The sequence below is a fragment of the Brachyhypopomus gauderio genome, chromosome 11 (assembly GCF_052324685.1).
Source record: "Brachyhypopomus gauderio isolate BG-103 chromosome 11, BGAUD_0.2, whole genome shotgun sequence".
In the NCBI taxonomy this organism is placed as follows: Eukaryota; Metazoa; Chordata; class Actinopteri; order Gymnotiformes; family Hypopomidae; genus Brachyhypopomus; species Brachyhypopomus gauderio.
In genome coordinates this window covers 13,114,566-13,133,735 of record NC_135221.1, presented here as the reverse complement: position 1 = coordinate 13,133,735, position 19,170 = coordinate 13,114,566, and the positions used below count along the sequence as shown (strand labels likewise).

General features: G+C 43.3%; 1 protein-coding gene across 2 annotated transcripts in view; it reads right to left on the bottom strand.

Annotated features, from left to right (window-relative positions):
• Positions 1-19,170, bottom strand: part of galnt18a (UDP-N-acetyl-alpha-D-galactosamine:polypeptide N-acetylgalactosaminyltransferase 18a) — a 51,131-nt gene that overhangs the window by 5,548 nt on the left and 26,413 nt on the right. Inside the window, exons 2-10 of one of the 2 annotated variants that reach the window (XM_077022090.1) lie at positions 18,675-18,870; positions 17,850-18,016; positions 16,630-16,813; positions 15,466-15,663; positions 14,681-14,795; positions 11,031-11,216; positions 10,402-10,539; positions 9,765-9,860; positions 1,834-5,368 (exon numbers count right to left, since the gene is read on the bottom strand). In XM_077022090.1, coding sequence (XP_076878205.1) covers positions 5,270-5,368; positions 9,765-9,860; positions 10,402-10,539; positions 11,031-11,216; positions 14,681-14,795; positions 15,466-15,663; positions 16,630-16,813; positions 17,850-18,016; positions 18,675-18,870 — 1,379 coding nt within the window. In that variant the 3' untranslated portion in view covers positions 1,834-5,269. Of the gene's footprint in view, positions 1-1,833; positions 5,369-9,764; positions 9,861-10,401; positions 10,540-11,030; positions 11,217-14,680; positions 14,796-15,465; positions 15,664-16,629; positions 16,814-17,849; positions 18,017-18,674; positions 18,871-19,170 lie in introns of those variants that run through there. The other variant, XM_077022089.1, reaches the window with a different exon arrangement.

Below are 19,170 nucleotides of genomic sequence, written 5' to 3'. Positions count from 1 at the left end.
ACAGCTGCATGGTAGTTTCTGGGCAGAGTGCTCTCCTTGACAGGAGTGAGTCGATATTGATCTCGGTGTCTCTACAGGCAGAATATGCTTTCTGCAATACTTGCAATGGAATGCTATTTTTAACAGCAGATGTTCAGCACTCTCTCCGTCCCCTGAGAATTGTTTAAATCTGTGGGCTCTGGAAAGGTACGAATTTGACTTAAAAGGGGGCTTTTAAGGGGAAAAGATCCTGTGGACATGAAGAATAAATTACAGCAAAACAGTGTGTTCACAAAATGAACAGCGTTTATCCTTCTCAGCCTTTCACAAACACGGAGGAATAGAACAATGGGCAAAGAAGTGAACAAGACATCAAGAAACAGAGAGAAAAGACAGAAACAAAGAAAAAAAGACAGAAACAGAGAAAAGTATGTTTCTGTGCCTTATAGGAAGAGGCTTCGTGCTCAGGGCCACAGTGCCACACTCCTGCTAAACTAATGGAAGACACGACAGGATGTGAAAGGGAGATCACTGTCTGCTGACAGACAAGATAAATGTTGTTCATTAGTTGTCTACCAATAAAGGTTTTTCAAAGCCAATTTTTTAAATCACTGTGAATGATATGATAAACATTATATAGCAGGGGTTCTTAACCTTTTTCACTGTGCGACCCCCTTTTAGGCTCCGGTAAATTTCGCGACCCCCCCCCCCCCCCCCGTTTACGTTCTAAACACTCCACAGCTTTTGATTGCAAACTCGAATGCTTCGTCTGCAAATGGCGTAGCAACTTGGAGGGCCTGAGACTTTCCTTGGCTAGCACTTCGCCACAAACAAGACACCAGGGTTGCCAACTCTCACGCATTGAGCCTGAGACACACGAATTTGACTATTTTCACACGCTCTCACGCCACACATCCGATTTCTCACGGCGAAAAAAAACTAGTTTATTTACCTCTGATCCATATCTATGATTCAATGAGTTACTAGTTCGCTCTGGCACCAATCACCGGTGATCGATCGATCGCGATATAACACTTAATTTGTGTCCATTGTACACCCGCCCGGTAACAATTTACACTCGCCACCCCCTCCAGGTTCAAATCTCACTCCAAGCGATCTTGAAAAGTTGGCAACCCTGAACACACTGCGGTCGTGCATCCCCTCCTTCGCTTGTCTGCGTAAATCCATATTCTAAGTACTTTTCATATTTTCTCACTTTCTTCGTTTTTTTCTGTTCTGAAGTTCCTGGAAGTGGGCGTTTTGCATCCCCACTTTCAGTTCGACGTTCTACAAAACGCTCCATGTTAATCCAGCCTGGACGAGCGGAGCCACAATGAGGCAGTTTGATTCAATAAACTTTACTGAATCAACCTGCCTCATTCTGAGTCTTGATTCAGGTTCGCGCATGCACGTTGTGGCTACGCTTGTCCAGGCTGAGTAAAGAACAACAAAATTTAGCTCCGAACCTGATTCGTCGCACATTTAACTCAGAAAACACCTTATTTTGTGTCACATTCGCGACCCCCTTGGAAGTACGTCGCGACCCCCAGGGGGGTCGCGACCCCCAGGTTAAGAACCCCTGTTATATAGCTTTCATCAGTGCCTATTAGTCTGAAATATAAGACCTGTTCTAAAATTATTTCAAGAAATCAGAATGTCCTAACACTACAATTAGCTTATTAGATTAGGCAGATTATTGCAGATTAGAAGCATTACAAATTAACTATACACAACAAACTGTTACTAATATCATTACAAAAGAAATAAGGAACAAGATATGAAGCCCAGCCTCAAATACCGTTCTGTCCTTACATCTGAAACAGCAGTACAAACCAAAAAAGGACATCAGCGTTTTACTTAGACCAGGCTGTCATTCCACAGACTCTTACAGTCCAGCCACACTGGGACTTCCATGAATCAGAGTCTGAACATTTCACCTGGATGTGTGACCAACAGTGACTCAACGATACTTGAAATGCAAGATTGCTATAAGAGAACTCTTCAATTTAGAAAGAGGTACAGTGCAGCGAGTATAACACTCAAGACCAAAGGTCTGCTGAGTATGGGAAAGACTTACAGCACATTGTAAGTCAATGTCACTCTCCATCAGCCATTAGTTAAGTAATTCCTTTCAAATATGATTTGAGAGAGCAGCAAAATAAAGAAAAAGTTCATAGAGAATTGATTTTATTAGGTACACCTTGCTAGTACCGGGTTGGACACCCTTTTGCCTTCAAAACTGCCTTAATCCTTCATGGCATAGATTCAACAAGGTACTGGAAACATTCCTCAGAGTCTGGTCCACATTGACATGATAGCATCACACAGTTGCTGCAGATTTGTCGGCTGTACGTCCATGATGTGAAACACCTGTTCCACCACATCCCAAAGGTGCTCTATTGGATTGAGATCTGGTGAATGTGGAGGCCATTAGAGTACTGTGAACTCATTGTTGTGTTCAAGATACCAGTCTGAGATGATTTGCGCTTTATGACATGGCGTGTTATCCTGCTGAAAGTAGCCATCAGTAGATGGGTACACTGTGGTCATAAAGGGATGGACATGGACAGCAACAATACTTAGGTAGGCTGTGGGGTTGACACGATACTCAGTTGGTACTAATGGGCCAAAGCTCAGAGGCATTTCATCCCTGCATAGTTTTAAGAGCAGTCTCAAAACATTCCTGTTTAGATCCGCTTTTAGTTGAGAAACTCTCAATCTTATTTACTTTATTACATTATGTTGTCTATTATTTTCTAAATCTAATTATCTTAATAGTTTTATCTTATTTACTTTACTTTTTATTATCTTATTTACTTTAATCAATCAATCAATCAATCAAAGTTTATTTGTATAGCGCTTTTCACAACACATGTTGTCACAAAGCGCCTTACAGGATTTAAAAGGTTAACAATACTACGGGTCCAGAACCCTAATGAGCAAGCCAAGGGCGACAGTGGCGAGGAAAAACTCCCTAAGATAGTGGGGAATAGGAAGAAACCTCGGGAGAACCAAGACTCAAAAGGGAACCCATCCTCCATTGGGCGGCCCGTTAACACACAGATTACACAAAATACAGACAAATACACAAGTCACACACAAATCACACAATCAGACTAAGTAAAGGTAAAAATGAAAGTTCTGGGTTATGATATTGTCACTGTAAATGTCTGTTGATGAACGCCAGGCTTTCATTCCGTGTCGGAGCAGCGATGCTGGTATTGTAGGCTCCGACTGCAATGTTACTCTCCAGGTGAACCTCGGAGAAAAGATACGAGATGTAGTAAATATGTAACAGATTAATCAAAGGCCAAACTAAACAGATGAGTCTTTAATCGAGTTTTAAACATTGAGACTGTGTCTGAGTCCCGAATAGAGGCAGGAAGATTATTCCACAATTGTGGAGCTTTAAAAGAAAAGGCTCTTCCACCTGCTGTGATCTTTTTGATCCTAGGAACAGTTAATAACCCTGCGTCCTGCGAGCGAAGTGAACGCGCTGGGTTATATTGTTCAATAAGTTCACTAAGATAGTCTGGAGCTAAGCCATGCAGCGTTTTATATGTTAATAAAAGTATTTTATAGTCAATACGGAATCTAATTGGCAGCCAGTTTAATGACGATAGTACGGGACTAATGTGATCAAACTTTTTAGTTTTTGTTAAAACTCGTGCTGCTGCGTTCTGAACCAGCTGGAGTTTGTTTATCGATTTACCAGAACATCCAGCTAGGAGACTGTTGCAATAATCTAAACGAGAGGATATGAATGCATGGATTAGTTTTTCTGCATCACTAATATTTACTATGTTTCTAATTTTGGCAATGTTGCGCAAGTGAAAGAACGCTACCCTAGTTATATTATTAATATGTGTATCGAACGAGAGATCTGGGTCTATTGTGACGCCCAAGTTCTTTACCTCTGCGCTGGGGGTTATAGTAAAAGAATGTAGATTCAATGCTGCATTATGTATCTTGTCTCTCGCAGCCCTAGACCCAACTATTATCAATTCTGTTTTATCGGCATTTAGTGCTAGAAAGTTACATGCCATCCAATGTTTTATCTCTTCTACACATTTCTCAATCTTACTGTTTGCGCCTAAATCATCGGGTTTTGCCGATAAATATAGCTGAGTGTCGTCTGCGTAGGAATGGAAACTGATGTCATGCTTATGCATAATTTCGCCTAAGGGTAACATGTACAGTGTGAATAGAAGTGGTCCTAGGACTGTCCCTTGTGGGACACCATATTTAACCTGCACAGATTTAGAGGTTTTATTATTAACACTTACACATTGGAAGCGGTCAGTTAAATATGATCTAAACCAGGAGAGTGCGACTCCTTTAATACCTACTGTGTTTTCTAGTCTATCCAGCAAAATGTTGTGGTCTACAGTATCAAAAGCTGCACTAAGATCCAACAGTATAAGGAACGAGACGAGCCCATTATCGGCCGATATTAGTAGATCATTCACTACCCTGAGTAAAGCTGTTTCAGTGCTGTGGTTTGGTCTAAATCCTGATTGGAACTTTTCATGGATACTATTTGATTGGAGATAGTGGTTTAACTGATTGGAAACTGCTTTTTCTAAAATTTTAGAGATAAATGGGAGATCAGAAATGGGTCTATAGTTGGCTAAAATCTGCGGATCGAGATTCTGTTTTTTAATCAAGGGTCTAATTACGGCGCATTTTAATTGTTTGGGCATGTAACCTAGGTTAAGGGAGGAGTTAATCATATTAAGTAAGGGCCCTGCAGTGGCTGGGAGTAGGTCTTTAAATAGACGGGTTGGAACTGGGTCAAATATACATGATGTAGGCTTAGACGAATTAATCAATGTTGTGAGCTCTTTTTACTTTTTATGTTATTTTAATATTTTTATCTTTAATTTCTTTTAACATTTTCTTTTTGTCTTATCTCCTTTTAATGTTTCTTTTTATTTATACTGTAAAGCACTTTGAGTTGCATGTATGTATGAAAGGTGCTATACAAATAAAGATTATTATTATTATTATTATAAAGGGTGCCAAGAAAATATCCCCCACACCATTTCTCCACCACCAGCATTGATACAAGGCAGCAATGGTAGCTTGGTGGTTAGCCTGTTTGCCTCTCAGCACTGGGGTTAGGTAAATTGGCAGTCCCTGACAAATTCTCCCTGACTGTGTCTGTGTCTCTTCATGTTCAATAAAAAAGCAGTTTGTCTGTGCATGAATGTGTGTCTGCTTGTATGCCCAGTGGTGGATGGTGCTCTGTCACTAGGGTCTGTCCTCTCTCACCCTTCCAGCACCCCATTCAGTCCCCCAGGGGGCTGTAGATCCCGGTAGAGAGTACGCTGTGCGCAATTGGCTGCCGCTTCTCACCGGTGTGTGATTGGTTGTGGAAGAGTCGTACCTGTGTTAAAATTGTAAAGTGACCTTGGGTATCTTGAAAGGCGTCATATAAAATTGAACATTCATTCATGCTTTCATGTTGTTGAAGCCAAATTCTGACCCTACCATCCGAATGCTTCGAGATGCTCTTCTGCATGCCTCGGTTGTAACGACTGGTTATTTGCATTACTGTTGTCGTTCTATCAGCTCAAACCAGTCTGGCCATTCTCCTCTGGCATCAACAAGGCATTTGCACCAACAAAACTGCCACTCACTGGATATTTTCTCTTTTTCGGTTGATTCCCTGTAAACCCTAGAGATGATTGTGCGTGAAAATCCCAGTAGGTCAGCAGTTTATGAAATACTCAGACCAGCCCGTCTGGCACCAACAACGATGCCACGTTCAAAGTAACTTAAATCACCTTTCTTCCCCACTCTGATGCTCGGTTTGAACTGCAGTAGATCGTCTTGGCCATGTCTACATTGAGGTGCTGCCATGTGATTAGCTGATTCGACATTTGCATTAATGAGCAGTTGGACATGGGTAACCCTAATAAGGTGGCCGGCGAGTGTGCTTGATGTATTAGCCTGTTAATATATCGGTCAAACTATTCATGTTACATTTAGCTGTGCAATATTTTTAAATCCCATGGCCATTTGTCTTTCAGAGCAAACATGGTCAACTCAGGATCTGAAGTTGATGCATTGAAATAAATCATTCAGCACTGAGTACTTGCTGAGAAGGAGACAAACACCATGCAATCTCCTAAATGAGAAGAACACAAGTCACAGTGTACATCTCTCCAATAATGCTTCTGTCTGTACATGCCATGCACACAACCACACAAGCACAGGGAGGCTAACCGTAGCTGTTGTAGGCTGCAGTGAGGACAGAATTGGTGGACTAAGCTGGACTGTGGCACAAGCTACACATATGATGCAAGATATGTTTCAAAAGCTGTTAGCTGGCTGCAGTTCTACCGCAGTGCACCGCCTGGCACCACTGTGACTCCTGCATGTGTGTAGATGTAGGCATGAAATCAGTAGGTGGGACCATTTCTGCTGAGTAGTCAAAATCATTCTGACAACCTCTCTCTCTCTCTCTCTCTCTGCCACACTAGACATCTAGTTCCCACTGATTTCCTGGTCAAACAATGGCTGCTGGCTGTGGTCCATTAACATGGAAGCAGTGTTGGGACTCATCATCTACAGTCATTAGTGTTAACTCTCATTCTACAGTATATATATGAGAGGGCACACTCTCACATGATGGGGTTTTACAAGGTTGCCAACTCTCACGCATTGAGCGTGAGACACACGCATTTGACTGTCTTCACACGCTCTCACGCCACACATCCGATTTCTCATGCCGGAAAAAATAAATCTAGTTTATTTACCTCTGATCCATATCTATGATTCAATGAGATACTAGTTTGGTCTGGCGATCGATCGCGATATAATACCAAATTATTATATTATACCCCCCCCTCCCCCAGCAATTTACGTTCTCAAACCCCCCGTCAACAATTTACACTCGCCACCCCCTCCAGGTTCAAATGTCACTCCAGGTGATCTTGAAAAGTTGGCAACCCTGGTTTTATGATACTATATCCTGGATTACCAAGCAGCATAAAACAGCATTAGGATACCAGGGGAGTTTCACTGACAAATAGTGAACTGTTTTGACAAATAGTGGGTCTGTTTCAGCAACAGTTTCACGAACGATTAGTGCTCTGTGAAATAGCCAATAATTAACAAATTACCATTAAAATACAGATTAATAATAAATTACGTGCTCAGATAGAAGCTACAGTATGCATTAGTCTTATTCAGAAACAGCAATATTAGCAAACAAACTATTAACAAAAAAATGCAAATATTACTGCATGGTGTCTTATGTAAAATACAAACCAAACAAAACCCTAATGCTAATGTTAAGATATGTGATTTTATGCACTATCCATAGAATAATTTATGTGGTTTTCACACATTTGTTTGAGGAACTTTAAAACCCTTCTGGGAGAATTTTAGTATGTTGTTATTGTTTTTTTATTTTAAGATGGGGTGCTATTTCTATTAATGTTCACAGTGCAAAATATTTGAACATTTTTAAATTAAGGAAAACATTTAAAAACAAATTAAAAGGCTTGCAGTGGCCTTATATAATTTAGCTATAAATCAAATGGAAAGCTCCTACTAAAAGCTTACAACAATCTAAACTTAGCAGTTGTAAAATCTTAGCTCCAGAACCACCTCTAAAACAGCTAGCTAGCTAACGTAAGCCAGCTACTAACTAGCTAAACAAGTTAGGCAATGCTAGCTAACCCAGCTCAATTCACCAGAACAAACATTTGATTTATATTCAGCTAACTAACCTAGGGTTCACTTGCTTACTTCATTTGTACTATGAATGACAAATTTCCACAGAAATACACATGACTAGCCAGCCAGCTATAGCAAACTATTCAGCAGCGTGTAATTTCTCTACAAGTTATCTGAAATGGATTTTTGTCAAGTTGATTTTATTGAATTTGGTTGAGCCAAATTGGGAGTCTTGATGAATCGGCAAAGCCTACTATGATGGACGACCCTACCCCACCACTCACTGAAAAGCGAGAAGAAACTAACTACAAAGCTAATTTCCCCCTAGTATATTTTGTATATTTTAAAGGATTGTGCATTTTATAAGAACAGCAATGCCTAAAATAAGGTACTTATTGATAAAAAAAAATATTTATAAAAAAAAAAGAAAAAAGAAAATATCAACAATTTCGACCAGGGATGGCATCGCCCCAGCGCCCTATCTTGGCCAGCCACCAAGAAGACATAGTGAACTGTAGAACGAGAGTGGACTGCTTTATGGATTAAAATGAAAGGAGACCTGTCTTTCTGTTGTGTTGTTACCCTAACAAGGCTATAGACAACAGGCAGGCTGTCACCCGCAGCAGAGAAAAGAGACATGTATGGAGACATACACTTTCTCCCTTAATGTCTCTAAATGCTGCACAGCTGGTTCAGGATAATTCGCCTGGCAGGATAATTCTTTTCATGATTAGTGACAACATTACATCAGTACGTAGTCAGAAGGCAGTAGAAACAGACACCCTGAATGTACAGCCGAAAGCATATATTCTCTGTAATCACTCCAGATAATAAATAGCACACTTTTGAGTTCAGTTCATTAGTTAGGGTTTATCTTACACTTACGGTTCTGTGCAGTTTCCTTATGCCATGTCATTTGCCTATGATACCTATATTAAATCCTTATGGAGTATCCCTATACGACATGGCTTAAAATAACCCGCAAGCTCACAGATGAGGCTTGCGTGGGCCAGTGCAATCTAGTGACAGGTACAGCAGGTTGTATCATTTCTGTTCCCATCATAATATATTCCAACTAATATGTTTAGCATGGAAATAACTAAGCATTCGTGTACTTCCAATCATTCAGAATTAATGTGAGTATATGTTTATGACTGAACGGTACCAAGAGTATGATGAAATATAGAAAACAAAACAACAGCCTTTCACAAACACGGAAACACTTGATTTGAGAATCCAAAGCCAAATTTTTGTCTAACCCAACCACGGAGGATTATGAATTCTGAAGCCATTTCTCCCATTCTGCCTGCTAATGACCAATATGCTATCCAGAAGGCCCTGGAGCTTATACACACAGACCTTCACTGGAGGTGGACCGAATAATGATTGCACAGTAGCTCAAATACACAAAGACCAAGAAGGACAGTTTAAAAACCATTTAAAACTGGGTGCAACATCCATGTCTAAATGGTACCTTCCAATCAGAGAACAGGAACCTACAGAGTCAGCCAATAGGACTGAAATGAACAACATTTGAAATGAACAACATCTAGCTGTTACTTGGTTCTTACAAGAATTGAAAGAAAGATCATCTTGACCCCACAGAGCCAAAAATAAATGACAAACCACCACCGCCAGTCAAACCACAACCATTTTTAACTCCATAAAAGATATGAAGCATTATTCCCTTCAACCCTGATGTAAACCATTGTGCTGAATAACAATGGTTTAAAATGAAGTGTGGATTTAAATTCTCTAGTCATCAAGTGTTGCTGGTTTCACATTTTTCTAGTTTTTGACCCTTCGAAGCATCTTGGTGGACATTGAAGTGCCACTAGATCACTTTGACAGATATATGTTCAGTCATTTGAAATCCATGCAGTCAATTCACATTCAATTGTGGCTTTCTGCATGTAGCTTGATGATGGCACTGCAAAACCAGCAATTTTCTACATCTGCGATCTGCTGAGCACAATTAGAATTGAGAGTGACACCCAGATCAGCCAAAGAAAGTGCCCAAAAATGGAGCAGCAGCAAATCATTGGCCATACAGAGGGGTCAGGGGGCGGGCCATTCAGAAGTGACTGACCACTAACCTGAGGAGTCATGCCATGACAGAGGTACAGGATAGGAACATTGTCTGAGTCAGGCCCTTGGTCCACACACAGATCGGGCCTCAACCCATTCTTCAGCTGTGGACACACACACACACACACACACACACACACACACACACACACACACACACACACACACACACACACACACACACACACACACACACAGACACAAACAATCATCAGGCCAATTCTGTTTATCCACAAAAACCAGGGAGAAAAAGGCAGATTATGAATTCTGAAGCCATTTCTCTCATTCTGCCTGCTAATGGCCAATATGCTCCTCAGAAAGCCCTGGAGCTTAGCCTGGCTTTGTGCACACTGTAGACTTCTTAATTATTCTACTTCACAAAAGAGCTTCTCTGCCAGCCAGCGATTGGAACAAATGGAGGAACTACAAATGTTAATAGAGCTTGCCTTGAGACAGGACTGCATTATTTAATACCAATTTTTATATACACTATTAGGAAAGAAAATTTATTTGGCACCACAATGGTTTAAACAAGTCTACGATGTCTAGGCTCTTGAAAGTGGGAAGGAACTGAATAGAACAGATATCCTTACTGCCCACTTATATAACACATCATTGTTCAGAGACATGAAAGCACACCCTCACCATGCCATAGGCGATGGTGTCGCTGTATGTTCTCATTTCGGAGTAAATATTCTGGAGGAACCAGTGGAAGGGCTTACACTTCAGCCTCTCCCTCAGGAGCTTTCTCTTTGTGATATCGCCAATGCTGATTCCTGAGTCCTACACACACACACACACACGCACACACACACACACACACACACACACACACACACACACACACACACACACACACACACACACACACACACACACACACACACACACACACACACACACACACAGAGTTATGAACACGTTTGAATTTCTTCCAAAGTTCAGCCTTTAAATCATGAAGAGTGCAGAAAGAGGCAAACTCTCATATTATAACTTTGAAAAATCGTTTAGCCTCCCAAGTCCTCAGTTGAGCCGAGGTCATAACTCACTTCCTCAACGAGACAAGCAGCACAAGAACCAACAGAAGCTTCCACACTGCCAAAATGGCTAGATCAAATACAAACCACATCATCCATTAATAACATGATCACATCTCATGATAAAACCACAAACCAACACCGATCGCTCTAGCGCTGTCCACGATAAGAGTCGGATTGAGGGCCGAAGTGCAGCAGGGGCTGCTGAGGCTCGTTTGAGTGCTTGGCTAGTGTTACCTGGAGTGGAATGTTCCAGGCCATGTAGACGTGGTCCTTAAACTCGTCCATCCACACTTCAGCAACACGCAGTGCATTTCTACGCATGTGGGTGGCCAGGTCCCCCGTGTAGGGTTTGTGAGCGCGCTCAATGTGGGCTATTCTAGAACAGGGAAGAACCTCCACACTGCCACCACACAGCCAGACCTAGTGTAACACACACACACACACACACACACACACACACACACACACACACACACACAAACACACAGTTATTACTTGGTCTTGAAATAATTTTGCAAAACACTCCCTTCCTGGTACAAGAAATTCATCATCGGCAGAAACCAGATTAACTCATCATAAAAGAAACATCATGTATACGGGGCGTAACACAGGAGAGGCAAGCAGGAAGTCAGGGCCATCAGGAACTCATGAGCAGAGAGCTAGAACAGCTGAGCAGTGCATTATAACAACGACCTTACACCAAGGAAGACAAATGCAGTAGGCAAGTTCCAAGCCCACTGTTGAGGGGACACATGGCACTCTTCAACCACTGAAGGTGAGTGAAGGTTTGTACACTGTTTTGGGCAGGGCCGTACGTGCCGTGTCATGCGGTGTGACCGCAGCTCTTCCTGGTGAAGCGTGGGGGCGGGGTTTCGGCCCAGCCACGGCAGTGAGCCGCAGGAACACAGTCAAGCCCGCAGCGCTTTCAGGCATTACAGCACATTTGCACAGAGATTTGCCGAATTAGGCTTGAAGGAGACATTTTGCAGCACAAAAGGTAAAGTCGCAGCGCTCGTTTGAGTGTGTGTGTGTGTATCGTTCTGCTTCCCTTTTCTGTCCTCGTTTTGACTACAGTCATCTAAGACTGGCCTCTTAGTTCAGACATTACATTCTTTATCAATCTCTCTCTCTTTCTGACACACATACAGACACACACACACACACACACACAGAGACACACATTTTCACTTCTTCCATCACTCACACCTACTTCATATGTCTCTCAAAGTTCCCCTCACTGCGATTGGACAGGCCAGGCTGTTTGGTACATGTTATTGAAGTAAGTGAAAATACCCATAGAACATACATTTAAAGGATTACACACAAGGTCAAATGAACTAATGGAGAGTTCCTTATACTGTATGAGGCAGTAAACCAGCCTACTGCAGGAACTGAACCAGGCCAACAGGAGGAGGAGTGTGATAGATAAGACCACAGCAGTGCACAGAAACTGTTAGACATATTTATAACTCATATCTGCATGAACAGAAAACATGATTTAAAGCCAACTATTCATTATGCAAAAATAAAACAGGGAGGGGTCACATGTGTGCTGCTCTGATTCGCCAGTACAATTTGTAATTTGCATAACAATGCTGATTATTCAATTCTGATGATGAATAATGTTTTTGATTTTACAAAACGCATGTTCATAGAAACGTATTCATCATCTTCATCCTCACTTTTATTTGTATTGCACAGCTAGAAAAGTGGAGAGTGCTTTGGGTCCACCTCCATTAGAGTTGTGGTTTCACCCAGACTGTTTCCATCTCTCTTCCCTCCAGTTCAGCTTTAACTATTAATTAATCACCTAAATTCAGCATAAGCATAGGTGTCATTGTATTGCACAAATTGCGTCAATCAATAAACAACAGGAAGTCAGACACACATTCACTGTACACCACAGTGTCACATATGCTCTGATGGACGAGTCTTTACTGTCTCAGCTTCTTGTCTTTGTGCCATCTCTCTGACGTCTCTATGCTAACACCATGCCTGGTATGTTGGTCTACTGCTCTCCTCTTGACGCTGCGCAGCAGGAGACGGAGCAAACGTGGCCCCATCAGACCAGGAGGAGCTGGGGAGTTGCAGGTGGTGTTTCAGCACGGCGGGCAGGAGTGGTGCGGTAGGAGCACGGAGCTTTAGACAGAGGCCACAGCTGGAAGCATCCCAACCAAGGGTCATTATCCTCTCACTGCTAAATCCCTCTGCGCTCTCTCTCTCTCACACACACACACACACACACACACACACACACACACACACACACACAGCCTACCATGGCTAACAGAATCGCCTCTTCCCCTGTCCTCTGAGAAGCAAGCAAACGATGCGGGTGTGTCCTATGAATGCTGAGAAGTAATCCTCACTCCACATCAGCCAAGGAACCCAGCATCACGCAGACTGGCCAACAAGAGGCCGTGTGTCACCGCAGACACCATGTGTCACCATGAATACCATGTATCACCATGAATACCATGTGTCACCATGAATACCATGTGTCACCACAAAGTCTGTGTGGCTCTGACCAGTGACATTTCTGCTTACCTCCACTGGCTTAGCAGCAGATAAAACACTTAAGCAAAGTTGTGAAAAATGGTGTGTTATAGACATGTAGCATAACTACCCATATGACATTACTGGCTAGTCTTGTTTGGTACCATAGGACAATGTGGACACCGCATAACATCAGGGCACAGTTATGCTCACTTGCTGTGACCAGATGGCTGTTCTTTGGTCTAGATTGGAATTGTGTGTGTGTGTGTGTGTGTGTGTGTGTGTGTGTGTGTGTGTATGTGTCTATGTGTATGTGCATGCATGAGCATGTTATATCTCTGACAGATTCTATTTAGACTGTGTTTGGTAATTACAATGTCAGTAGGACAACACAGAGATTAACAGTCTTGCTGTGGGGTGGAGATTGCAGTTAGTCTACTGTAGCATCACTGCTGTGCCCTCTACATGTACACACACACACACACACACACACACACACGTATGTACGCACACATGCACATGCACACGCACACACACACACACACACACACACACACACACACACACACACACTTAAAATACCTAATTTAATTAAACCTAAAAGGCTTGATCTTGCACAGTGCTTAATGCTTCATCTTTCACCCAGTGTAAAAACTGCAGAGCTACCCAGTCCATTAAACCATTCCTGTGCCCCAACAGGGAAAATAACATCTCTTCAAAACAACCATAACTTTCTATAATGGCTAACACATAGAAATTGCTCAGCCTTGTTGCTGCAGAGACCAGTGATGAGCACACATAGAGGCTGCTAAAGGTTACCTCAGTAACACAGCGTTTATGTCCTTTTTACATTTCATTTTGGCCCATACACCGTATGATTATTGTCTTGTAAATGTGCCTTTCTTGTGACAAAACAACATCTTTGACAACAAAGAAAGCAAAATATTCAAAATTGTGCATCTGACTTCATATGTAAGAAGTTATTGTGGAGAGAAAACAAACAAACAAATTTTTACATGAAATCTCATAATCAAGAGCAGAAGCTTCTATATGGGACTTATCAGATGAGGGGCAGAGAGGTAGATCTACTTTCTAAACTAAAGTGATCAGAACACCATGACCAGCTTTAATACTAATTCACTTTTACATTCAAAAACAAACACACGCACACACAAGCACATGCACACGTGCACACACACACCTTGCTCTTATTCCTGTACTGTAGCAGATGTACCAATCTCCCCTTCTCTGCTGCTAAATCAAACAGCACTGCAGAACGGCCCACCTAGATGCATTAGTATTACACCCTATCAAAGCATCAGCAAGACCCAGGATCTCTGCACAACTACAGGTCCGTCAGCGTCCCGCCTGTGGCAGACGTCTCTCACCCGGATTCCCAGCTCCACGTTCTCTCCTCCGTAGACCTCCATGCCTTCATCCAGCAGACCAATCTCCTCAAAGAACTTCCGCTCCACAACAAAACAGCCAATCAGGGCCGGACTCCTGTGAAGTCCAGGAAGAGAAGAGGACAATGACTCGTCAGCTTTTGCTCTGATGAACGTCAGGGGAAGGCTGCTATGTGCTCAGAGAGACATCTTTAAATAACACCACGGGAAGAGCTCAGGACTGACTTCATTAATCATGCACAGAGGCAACATAAAGTCCAGACTGTCATCTTTAGTCTCATTGTAAAGCAAAGCTATTATCAGCAAGTCTAAACGTGTCCTTCAGAAAAATGCTGCCTTTCTCATCAAAATATCACCAAAAAGAGCAAAGTCTTCAAACTGGCAGGAGCTCACACTGGTACTGACAGTGTATTTATCTCTAAACAACACGATAATAGTGAAAAACTCTTTTATAAAATATTCTAATTGATATTTGTGTAAAATGATGAAAAGGGTGAAACATGAATAACAAATGAATTTGAAGTTTTTTATTAAGAGATTAACTATCTTACCAGCACCCTGCAGGTCAACATACTGATCCTATTTCTGGCTTCTATTTTTTCTTTCAGCTAGACCTATTTAGTGAAACTGTACTATTGCTATGTAAGTTAACATCCTTCAAGGCATCCTGTTCCCAGTACCATATATCATCTGAGGTTCTGTTGCAGTGTGTTTGCTGCATTAGACTGGGCTTTCTCATTCAGATCAGACCGCACTGTTGCTCCCACCGGATGGGCGCGGTGTGGCTCTTCTGTGTCCACCAGGTCCGGGGCGGGTTCAGGTAACGACACCACAGCTCCCAGTCAAAGCCCTGTGCTGACAGAGGATACTCCTCCACTTCGAACGTGTCGTATTTGATGTTGTCGAAGGAAGGGGAGATGATTCGTGTGCGGTCCTCCTGGATCCTGTAAAGGATGGGCTCTGCCCTGTGGAACACCAACACATCCACACACAGTGTGTACACACACGCCTGCTGGGGGAGACGTTTGCAAGGCTGAGGTCATGGGTTCTATCCCCACAAAGCACACATGCATCTACAGCACTGGGCAGAAGTTCTTACCGAGAGGAGCTGAAATATTTATAAGCATAACAGTACACGTATTCTCTAGGAATCAAAGTCTTACGAGGAACATGTGATACACGGGCTAACGCAGGTGTGACAGGAGCGACAGCCTGATGTTAAACGATTTTTAATATATAGCTGTGTGCCATTTTAAAATAAGGTGACATGAATAATAAAGTTTCTTTCAAAAAGTGAAAGTGCTAAAGTAATCAGGGTCTTGACTGCACTACATGGCATTTGTGATTTCAGTTCAGTCAGAACATCTGCACCCCTCACGACCAGCTCACAAGTGGTCTGGAACCTAGCCAGATGCTTGAGAGGTTTTTAGAGGCATCTCAATGACAGGTGGAGGAGAATATAATTAACAAGCACATTAACTCTTTAGGAGGGATGACAGCTAGGATTCAGTCATTAATCCCAAGACATGTCAAAGCAACCTTTGGTGCTAACATGAGATGGAGTAGCCTCAGTCTCTCCATAGCACTGTGGTGAAAGCTATCTCGGTTTGTTATGCTCCAACAGAGTCCGCTTTCAGTGGACATGGACAGTTGTTGCAATTGACTGCAATCAAGCGATTCCATATTGCGTAAATACAGACGGCACCACACGATCATCAGTTTGGTTTGAGAAAAACAATACTCACAATAATATTTACAGATCGGAAGCACTGAAATGGGTTACTGAGTTGCACGCTTTTCCCGGCACACCAACAGACAGTTACAGTGTTCTTCAAGGAGAACCTTTAGCCTTAGTGCTAGAAAGCAGCTGGCACGAAGCAGTGAAGTTCTCTCTGTTGAAGTGTAAATGCACATAGTATGCTGGTACTCACCAGCCCACGTTAAACTCCACATGGGCATCAAACAGGGCCACCACAGGAGCAGTGGCAGCCCTCCACCCACTGATGCGGGCGCGGATCAGACCCTCCCGTTTGGCATGACGCACCACCTTAATGAAGTCGGGATGACGCTGGTTCGTTTCATCAACAAACCTCTGCAAGTTTTCCCTTAGCTCATCTGGGAGAAGAAGAGAAAGAGAGAAAGATAAAGAAGGAGAGAAAATGCAGAGCATATTTACAGGGAAACGGAAGAGAGTTCCACACAGACTGGAGAGAGCCAAGATGTTGACCCTTCATGCACATATGTTCACATCGCACCAGAGGCTTCATGGAAATTCACACATGCGTCCTACTGAAATCTGCCATTTGAATGCTTATGAAAACTGATGGGGTGATGGGAATTGGCTTGACCGCTTTTATTACATTTTTAATATAAATTCTTCTGCGATCTCCTCTCTCGAGGACTGTTTACTCCAGCAGAAGCTCCATCACTCACTGCCATTTGGCCAAGTCAGTGCCCCTTTATTGGAATCTGGGTGAAGGCCCATGACTGCTCCTCTCCCATCTGCCCGCCGGACCGCTCCTGCTGTTTATTACATGTGCGGACATCGCCATGCTGAGGAGCACAGACGTGGTCCTACCGACAGACAGAGACAGACAGACAGACTGGCCTGAGCCTCAACTTGTCGAGAGTTGATCCACTCTCTATCACCCCCACCTCCTTCTGCGCTTTAACATTCACTAAACCTACTACATCTAAAAATCGAATGCTGGTTCTGACAGCACAGGACGCCTGCTCATCATTTACACTAATGCTGGACAGCAGCTCCATAATCCATCCTGTGTCCTGCTCGCTACGTAATGAAACACTGGGGGGCTTGATGAGCATCGGCAGCAAAATCCCTAGCAGCTAGACACAACGTGAGCAAATGCAGGATCGAGTGGGGGATGCTAATATGCATGTGTAACCTGATTTGCTATGCAGACAACACGACGCCTTGTCTATCCGCAGTCTTCCTTCTGTCACAAGAATATCCCGTCGCAAGTCACAGGGAGGACACGTGTCCGTCCTAATAATGCACACGACGCTGCACTTGTCAGACAAACAGGTACCACCCTAGCATTGTAATAAGGGCTGAGTGTGACCGCACATATATTGCCACATCTCGTGTCCCTGGGAAGGGGGGGTCATGTGAAAGGGGGTGGGGCTGTACCGCTGTCGCTGCTGTCGTCCACCAATACGATCTCTTTCAGAAGATGGGAGGGAGTCGTCCGCATGGCTGAGCGAACAGAGCGGAGGATGACGGACAAGGCCTCGTTGACGAAGATGAAGACAATGCTGACTTGGGGAAGGTCAATGGGGTAGGAGATGTTTCTGCACCTGGGGGGAGGGTAGAAGGATATAATGAAATCAGAGAAGAGGTTTCCTCATCACTTGGCCTGCTCTGAGTCAGCTGGAGGCTGTTTCGGAAGCCTCTGATATGGCCCATCTTCCAGCTCTCTGCTGGCCTGATGGAAAATGACAATTTGCTTGCCGTGTTGGAGAAGACTGAATACAAATGGGCCAGAGAGAGAAGGGCGTAGGACTAGAGAGGCAGCGGTGTCCGTGCGGTCGGGGTGGGAGTGTGGCCGTGCAGTTGGGGAGGGAGTGCTGGCTGGGCACCAGCTGGACACAGGGGCTGGTTCCAGCTGGACATGGCGGCTAGTTCCAGCTGATAATGCTGCTGATAACACCGACACCCTGCATAAGTGCCAAGCTGCTTCAAGGTTACTGGCATCTGTAAGTCATTATAAGGAAAGATGCCAGATAAACGATATGATATGACAGAGAGAGAGAGAGAGAGAGAGAGAGAGAGAGAGAGAGAGAGAGAGAGAGAGAGAGAGAGAGAGAGAGAGAGATAGAGAGCAATACAAAGAGTAAGAGAGTAATACAGGGAGAGGAACAGAGGTGGAGGCGAAGCGTGTGATTTCCAGGATCAGGTTGGTAAAAGATGTGAGAGAAGTGAGAAACAGCAGCACAGGTTCTATGAGTCATTTACCCGTCTGGTCTAAGGTCAGGAATGGTCCTGTCCAGGGAGAGCCGGTCGCTGAGGTAGCCGTTATAACCGTAGTACTGGAACTTCTGCAGCGCTGCGCGGCGGCTTTCCGGGCCCAGGTCGTGACCCCAGCGTGAGAACAAAGGAGAGGCCAAGACAGAAAGCTCCCCCACGTCCTCGCCGTCTTTCAGAGGTTTCTCTGAAGAGCAGAGAATAAAAAAGCATAAATGTTAGCCTCAAGCCCTCTGAGTGGGTGCCATGTCTTTCTTAATGTCTTCAAAGAGTCTTGACAGTGAGACTACACTGAGGGCAACTGTTACCTAACATTCATCACAGAGAAGTGTGAAGGCATTTTCTTTAAAAAAAAGGTTCATCTGCATATTTATTTATTGTTATATTAATTCACTGCCCACTTCTTTGGCAATACCTTCCTTTCACCAGAAACTGCGTTAGATTCACACCTCTTACACACAACTCTGTTCACACCTCTTTCAGGCAC